The 8,391-nt window shown below is 30.3% G+C and overlaps 3 protein-coding genes across 3 annotated transcripts; 1 reads left to right on the top strand and 2 right to left on the bottom strand.

Annotated features, from left to right (window-relative positions):
• Positions 1-2,199: 2,199 nt before the first annotated feature.
• LOC124917317 (signaling peptide TAXIMIN 1) lies at positions 2,200-2,833 on the bottom strand. Its single transcript, XM_047457773.1, has 2 exons — positions 2,640-2,833; positions 2,200-2,519 (listed from the first exon to the last, which is right to left on the bottom strand). Exons 1-2 carry the CDS (start codon positions 2,750-2,752, stop codon positions 2,396-2,398), a joined length of 237 nt encoding a protein of 78 aa, XP_047313729.1. The 5' UTR covers positions 2,753-2,833; the 3' UTR covers positions 2,200-2,395.
• A 1,660-nt stretch (positions 2,834-4,493) lies between these two features.
• On the bottom strand, positions 4,494-5,786 carry LOC124917315 (putative nuclease HARBI1). The gene has a single exon (XM_047457771.1). The coding sequence runs from the start codon at positions 5,781-5,783 to the stop codon at positions 4,572-4,574; it is 1,212 nt and encodes a 403-aa protein (XP_047313727.1). The 5' UTR covers positions 5,784-5,786; the 3' UTR covers positions 4,494-4,571.
• Positions 5,787-6,967: 1,181 nt separating this feature from the next.
• Positions 6,968-7,958, top strand: LOC124917316. Its single transcript, XM_047457772.1, has 2 exons — positions 6,968-7,255; positions 7,326-7,958. The coding sequence occupies exons 1-2, from the start codon at positions 6,968-6,970 to the stop codon at positions 7,956-7,958; spliced, it is 921 nt and encodes a 306-aa protein (XP_047313728.1).
• The last annotated feature ends 433 nt before the right edge of the window (positions 7,959-8,391 follow it).

Below are 8,391 nucleotides of genomic sequence, written 5' to 3'. Positions count from 1 at the left end.
GAAGGTACCATTGGATCCGTGAAGTGCTCGAGAAGAAGGAGTTATACTTGGAGAAAGTGCATACAGATGAAAACGGGTCAAATATGATGACAAAGGGCTTGCCAAGAGGCAAGCATGAGATATGTTGTGCCTAAGCCGGAATGGTTCTAGCAGAAGCGTCACAATGATGAATGTTTATAGCAACATTTTCCCATGGCTCGGAAGGGGGAGAATTGTTGAGGTGTTCCTTGCCATTGCGGGCGGTTTTTTTTTTAAATTTCGGGTAATCGGGTCAGAGTTTTCTGTTATGAAAACGGGTTAGAGTATAAATACTTTTTTTTGGGTATTTTCTCATAATACAGTAAGTTGAGAGAGAGTGAATTACAGATATAGGGTTTTCTAGTTTCCTTCTTCTTCTTGTTCTTTGGCTGATCCATAGAGAGATTGGGGGAGCTTTTGATTGTGGAGTATTTCAATCATTCCTAGTGTAATCACTTCTTTCATTTGAGAGCAGGGCATGTAAGTTTATACTATTGACATTTGTTTCACTTCTTTCATTTGAGAGCAGGGCATGTAGGTCGATTTTGACCGAACCACGTATATTGTGTTGTCGTTTATTGTTTTGTGTTATTTCAGTTCTTGGTAAATCCGTTGTTCGTCATAAACGATTTGGAAACTAATTTGGAAACTGATTTGTTACAGGTTTTATTTCTAAGAAGATCTTACAATACTAAAATTTCACACAGAAAGAGTAGTAGATGAATTACAGAATGATCTTATAGCGAGAGTAAGAAAGCGCTTAGTAATTCTTAATTCGTGCAAAGTGTTTCTTAATCTGTGCAAAGTGTTTCTTAATCCGTGCAAAGTGTTCGTGAGAGAGATAGAGATTGTAGCTATTGAGAGTTCGAGCGTTCAAAGTTTTCTTCAAGTCTATGTATACGTCGATGTACTCTGCTTATTATTTATAATGGAATGTACCAACGGTCGAAATTTTCTTTTGAACACGTGTCAGCTATCCGTTGGACGCATGCCAGGAGTACGACATCGTACATCAGAGTATATGTGTTAGATCGTGGTGTGTCGGATCGTAGTGCAGAATAATTAGAAGAACGTGGTGTACGGGACTGTACAGAACGTGAGTTGGAGGAATATTTGAGTACGTGGCAGACAAGCAATTATAACGTGTTAAGCTGCCTTGGCAGACCCCTGTGAATACTGTAGATTGCCAAGCTGATGAGCTAAGTAGATAATTAGATGCTACCACAACGGAAGAAATACGTCAGACGCTTCTTCAGACGGCTACCGAGGCAAGATGTCTGCTCGCGCACATCTTCAAACTACCCTTCTTTAAAAGCTAGACGACGTCTGATCGCGCACTTCTTCAGACAACTCGTCTGATGAATTAGACTACGTCTTCTCGCCCGTTTCTTCAGACAACCCGTTTGTAGAAGTTAGATGATGTCTACTCGCGCACTTCTTCAGACAACACATCTGATGAAGTTAGACTACGTCTGATCACGCTTCTTTAGACAACCTATCTGTAGAAGCTAGACGACGTATGCTCGCGCACTTCTTCAAACAACCCGTCTAATGAAAATAGACTGTGTCTTTTGAGTTGTCCCTGTGCGAAAAGACAATATCTAATTTTGCCCCTATTGGTTGTTTTTCATAGAAAAGAAAATTTACAAATCATTAAAAACACCTATCCTAATAGCCTAATAATATTTACTTTGTCTTCCTCCTAATCAAATTCAATCGGTTGTAAAAACTAATTTATTAATATTTTTATAAATAAAATTCTAACAAATTGTTTAAATTTATTTATAAATCACTAATATTTATTTAATTCAAAAAATATATAAATTAAACTTAAAAAATAATAAATATTTGTACTAAGATTACAACTCTTCAGAAAACAAAAATATATATTTATTCACTAACTTACTTTCAGAATAATTTAAAATAAAGTGTAAAAATACTGTTAGTCAATTATGGATTTTTTTTTTTTATAAATTCGGTTTATAATTATTTTGATCTAAGTCAACGATGAATCTAATAAACAAATTAATAACTTTCTTGAAATTTATTGCTCATCTACTTAAAATAAGGGACCATGATTAGAAAAAGTCACTCATGTCCAATTCCAGAAAGAAAAACAAAATATTGAAGGCGGCTGAACGAGTAAAACTAAAACAATCATCCAGACTAGATCTGTGTGACTCAAAAACTAAGAATCATGAAATCAAATCATTCTGAAACCAGATTATTCAACAATCAACAATCGATAGAAAATCAATTTACAAACCAAACCCAGAAGCGATGATATTAATGAAGATTCAAGACAACAGTTACTACAACTAATTACAGAAGAAAAACAGAGATAAAATAAGGATTGAAAATCAAACACATGATATAACTAACAAGGGATCTGCTGTGTGAACCACTCTATAACATGAATTGGGGCTTTGATGAGTTCTAGGGCTAGTTCAACTATAACCGTCACGCATAAACAGCAAGGACATATGCAACTCAATAATATCCTGTAAAATTACATACAAAACAGAGAAGATATGTAAATCTGGATTTGAAATTCATGACAAAGTGTGGAGATTTGAAGAGATTTAATTTTGATTTCAGTATTAGATTTGAGAATTACGAACCCGACAATCCAGATGACTACGCCGACGATTGAGAGGAGTAAAGCAAGGAAGGCGAAAGGTAGACCCAAAAGGAAACCTAATGGCCGGCACCGGCAGTCTTCTCCGAAGCACATCTTTCTCTCTCTTCTGTAATTGCTTATGGTTATCTTTCTTCTTTTCTCTATCTCTCCGCTTATGCGCGTAGTTGATGGTTTTGGAATCAGAATTTTTCTTTTAAAATATATACAAGTCAAATTATGTTAAAAAAACAATATTGAATTTGAATTATTATATAAAATATATATTTTAATTAATAATTTAAATGATATAATATATTCTTGACTAAGCTTGACAAATATTCGGAATAGTCCATTTATTAAAAATAGTAAGGATTTAATTAAATATATTGTAATTTTGAAAATAAAATATTATAATACAGTGATTTTAAATAAAAATATAAAAAAAAATTTGGTTATGGATTTAAACCTCACCAAAAACTATTTTTTTTATTTAATATTTTAACTCGACCTAGAATAACAAAAAAAAAAATATAGAACATTTTTCTAACCGGGGGACTTGGGGCCGGCTCTTAATATATTAAATGAAAAATAATATATAAGATTAATTCTAACCTAATAATAACATATTAGTTTGGTAAGAATTATTTGAGATTATTTTAATAAATTGTGATATTATGGGTCATAAGTTTTTTAATTTTGATTTTTAAAATATTAAATTATTTTTATTTTATTTTAAGACGCTGGTAGATAATTTGATTAAATTATAAATATATATAACATTTTAATTCAATTTTGTTAATGCAATACATTAACATGTAATTTATCCTTCATTATTTTTACTCTCATTTAAAGTGTTTTAAATTAGAATGCAATTTTTATATTTATTATCTTAAGAACACTTGAATTGTTATTATTATTATTATTATTATTGGATCAGAGATGAATGATTTTTTTTTAAAAAAAAAAAGATGTATTGAATTTTTTATCGTCTCTTTATTTTAAATTTATATAAATTAGTAAAACAATAACCATATTCTAAAAACAGTTCCCAATAAAAAATACCATGATTAAATAAAAATAAAAATACAATAATTCACTATGACAATTTATCTTATGACAATTATCATTTATATTGCGTTTTTTATTCCTATTGTTTTATTTAAGAATAATTTTTTTAATGTACTTTATTGAAGATGAGTATCATTATATTTGTGTCATCGTCCTCCGTCCACGTAAAATACTAATAAAAAATAATAAATTAATAAATGTATAACATAATTAATATATTTATTTAATTTTATATAAAAATTAAATATGTTTTTTCATAATAATAAGAATTTTTAATATATTAAACTATATAAAATATAGTTTTATCTTAAAAAAAATTATTTTATTAAGAATATAGTATTAAGTCTCTCACATGATTTTTAAAAACTAAATAAGAGAAGATAATGATAAAAAAAAATCAAATTAGAACTGATGGACAGGGATGATGAAAATTAATAATTCGTTCTTTTTCCATTTTTGTTTGTTTTCTGAAAAATTATCCTTTCCGGAATTAGTCTCTAAGACCATCTCCAACCCACAAACCCATTCTCAAATCCAAAATGCAGTAAACGTCACATCAAACAGTAATTCATCTCCAACCCAAAAACCCATTTCCAAACCCAAAAGAATATTCTTAGAATATTCCTTTCTTACACTAACTTTTTAACCTTATTAATATTATCTATATATTTATCAACTTTACATATTTAACCCCAATCTTTTCTCATTCATTTAATAATATTAAAATTAAATTATATATATATCAATAATTCATAAACAACAAAATAATTCAATAATACATTTAAATAAACAAACATATTATATTAAAACAAACATTATTAATAAAAAAACACTTGGTACACGTACACATAACATAAACAATGTATCAATTCTCGGAATTGGTGTACTCTTCCCACAAATGATCGATTAATGCATTACGAAGTTCAATGTGTGCATCTTTATTTCTTATTTTTCCATACCGAGATATGAAATCTTGAAATCGAGTATTTTCATCTATCACCATCTCGACCTCTGGTGAATGCGTTTCCATTTCAATTTCGATATGTGCATTAAGATCACGTTCATCCTCAATAATCATATTATGCAAAATTATGCACGTAGTCATTATATCATGCAACACTTCTTTTCTCCAATATCGTACCGGTCCTGCTACAATAGAAAAACGTGATTGAAGAACTCCGAATGCACGTTCAACGTCTTTTCTATATGCTTCTTGTTTCATTGCAAAGTATTTTTTCTTCTGACCACGTGGCTCATGAATTGTTTGCACAAGAGTAGACCATTTTGGATATATGCCATCAGCTAAATAATAGCCCGTATTATATTCTTTTCCTTGAATTACATAATGAGCTGGAGGAGAAATACCTTGAGTTAGATCCGAGAACAGATGAGATGACTCTAACACGTTTATATCATTGTTGGTGCCTGGCAAACCAAAGTATGCATGCCATATCCAAAGATCATAATCTGCGACAGCTTCGAGAATGATAGTAGGCTTTCCACTACGGCCTGCGTATTGCCCCGCCCACGCGGTTGGACAATTTTTCCACCTCCAATGCATACAATCTAAACTGCCTAACATTCCAGGAAATCCACGTTGCTGACCAATATTGAGAAGTCTAGAAATATCATTTGGTGTTGGCCTTCTAAGATAGCGTTCGCTAAATATCTCCACCACCGCGCGACATAATTTTTTCATACTTTCAATTGCAGTAGATTCTCCAATTTTAATATACTCATCTGTGGCATCTGCTGGAGCACCATATGCCAACATACGGAAAACTGCCGTTATTTTTTGTAATGGAGATAATCCAAGTCTGCCCGCATTGTCCAATTGTTGTTGAAAGTAGCGATCATGATCTTTGACTGCGTCAACAATTCGAAGGAACAATGAGCGAGACATTCGATATCTACGACGAAACATGGTCTCATTATACATTGGATTATCTGAAAAATAATCATTGTATAATCTACGATCGGCATTTTCACGATCACGATTGATGACAATATGTCCAGGAACTGAACCACGATGTAGTACTTGTTGGCTTTGTTGTTCAAGAAGTTGTTGGATGATCATGTTATTGTTTTTTGTGAAGACGACATAAAGTTTGTTGTCTTTGATGAATCATCATATTATCATCATCCGAAGAAGAAGAAGAAGATGATGATGAATCACTAACGTTGAAATTCATTATGGAGACTTGTGGAAAATATATGTGATAAGTTATGAATGATTTAAAAATATCATGAGGATATGTTATGTATTTATAGTAGTGTAATTGCAATAGGAGAAATATGATAAGTTTTTCATTGTATGGTCATTCCAATTAATTTTATATGGAGAAATAGGACAAACTTTACATTGTATGGTCATTCCAATTAATTTTATATGGAGAAATAGGACAAGCTTTAAATTGTATGGTCATTCTAATTAATTTTATATGTAGAAATAGGACAAACTTTACATTGTATGGTCATTCCAATTGATTTTATGTGGAGAAATAGGACAAGCTTTACATTGTATGGTCATTCCAATTAATTTTATATGGAGAAATAGGACAAGCTTTAAATTGTATGGTCATTCCAATTAATTTTATATGGAGAAATAGGACAAGTTTTACATTTTATGGTCATTCCAATTAATTTTATGTGGAGAAATAGGACAAGGTTTACATTGTATGGTCATTCCAATTAATTTTATATGGAGAAATAGGACAAGCTTTACATTGTATGGTCATTCCAATTAATTTTATGTGGAGAAATAGGACAAGCTTTACATTGTATGGTCATTCCAATTATTTTTATATGGAGAAATATGACAAGTTTTTCATTGTTTGGTCATTTCAATTAATTTTATATGGAGAAATATGACAAGTTTTTTATTGTATGGTCATTCCAATTAATTTTATATGGAGAAATAGGACAAGCTTTTTATTGTATGGTCATTCCAATTAATTTTATATGGAGAAATAGGACAATTTTTTATTGTATGGTCATTTCAAATAATTTTATATGGAGAAATAGGACAAGCTTTTTATTGTATGGTCATTCTAATTAATTTTATATGGAGAAATAGGACAATTTTTTATTGTATGGTCATTTCAATTAATTTGAGTGAATGGTCATTTCCAATTCAATGTAATAAGCATGGTAAGTATTAGGATTTTACCTATATATTGACATGGAGGGTAACATATAATTCACTACATCTTACCATTTGAATTCAATTGAATACATATTTACCTTCATCCATTGTTAAGAATGTCTGTCCGATCAGCAGCCTATAACATGGATGAGGATATCCTCTTATGTCGGGTTTATATCGAAATTTCCGAGGACCCAGTTGTTGGAATTAATCAAACAAGTGACCGATTATGGTCTCGTATTGAAGAAGCTTTCAATGGAGAAAGGCTGGAGCATTGGGAAATTCGTACTAAAAGATCTATGCAAGCCCGACTAGATACTATCCAAAAAGCAGCAAGGAGACTTAATGCATGCATAAAACAAATCGAGAATATGCATCAAAGCGGTGCTTCAAATGAAGATATTGTGAGTATTAACATATTATTTGATATACTATTACTTATGCATTTTGTATTTAACTATTTGAACTTCACAGATGTTCAAAGCTAAAGTGTTGTTCACGAAAGATTCTAAGTTCAAAGCAGGTTGGAAGTTCGATCATGTATGGAACATTGTTAAAAATTTTCAAAAATTTAAAGATTGTTCCACAAGTAGTAGGAGAAATCAATTTGTCAACTATGTCTCTTCCGAGTCAGAAAATCCAACTCCAGATTCTGTTGGACAAGCATCCCCCGGCATCTCCTCATTTTCTCTTAACCTGGAAGATTCAAACACTGGTTCTCCATCTGAAAGACCTATCGGAGTGAAAAAAGCAAAACTGAAAAGGAAAAATGATGTTAATACATCATTGACCATAAATGAAATGCAAGAAACAAACAAAAAAATTGCCGAAGAAATGAAAAGGGCAAATGATCATATGCAAACTCAATTAGATATGCAAAAGAAACGTTATGAGTTGAAAAAGAGTAAAGAAGACAACAAGACCTTAAGGCAAGATTTGAGTAAAATAGAAGATCCAAATGTGCGCGCATTTATTCGGGCTCAACAAGCTCAAATTATGAAAGAAAAAGCTCAAAATGAAAGTCAACCAGATCCTTCCACCCCGGCTACATTTTCGGACTATTTCAACAATCTTGGAGGAAGTGGTGCTAATTTACCATATTATTAATTATTATCTATCGTTCATTTCTATTATTTGTGAGCAATTTTAATTATTGTATTATTTATGTTGTACTTTTTAATTATTGTAATATTTATTATGTAACGATAATGGTTGTTTTTTAATGTATTTTCTATGATTATTCATATTGTTTAAAATTATAAATTTATAATCTATAAAATTTAAGTTATAAAATATAACATAAAAATATAAAATAAATTAGATAAAATTTTAAATATAATACAATTTAATAATTTAATTAAATATTTAAAAAATATTATAACCTTTTATCTTAAAATTAAAAATTAAAAAACCAATAAATTGTTCAAATAATTCATTTAAATAAGTTTAATATTTAAATTAATATAGATATATATTTCAAGGACTGAATTACCTTTTTATAAAATAATTATGCAGTTTGAATAGTAACTACGCATATATG

The sequence above is a fragment of the Impatiens glandulifera genome, unplaced genomic scaffold, assembly GCF_907164915.1.
Source record: "Impatiens glandulifera unplaced genomic scaffold, dImpGla2.1, whole genome shotgun sequence".
NCBI classification, from domain to species: Eukaryota; Viridiplantae; Streptophyta; class Magnoliopsida; order Ericales; family Balsaminaceae; genus Impatiens; species Impatiens glandulifera.
The sequence above is the reverse complement of the archived record's forward strand: the minus strand, read 5'-3'. Positions and strand labels throughout refer to the sequence as shown.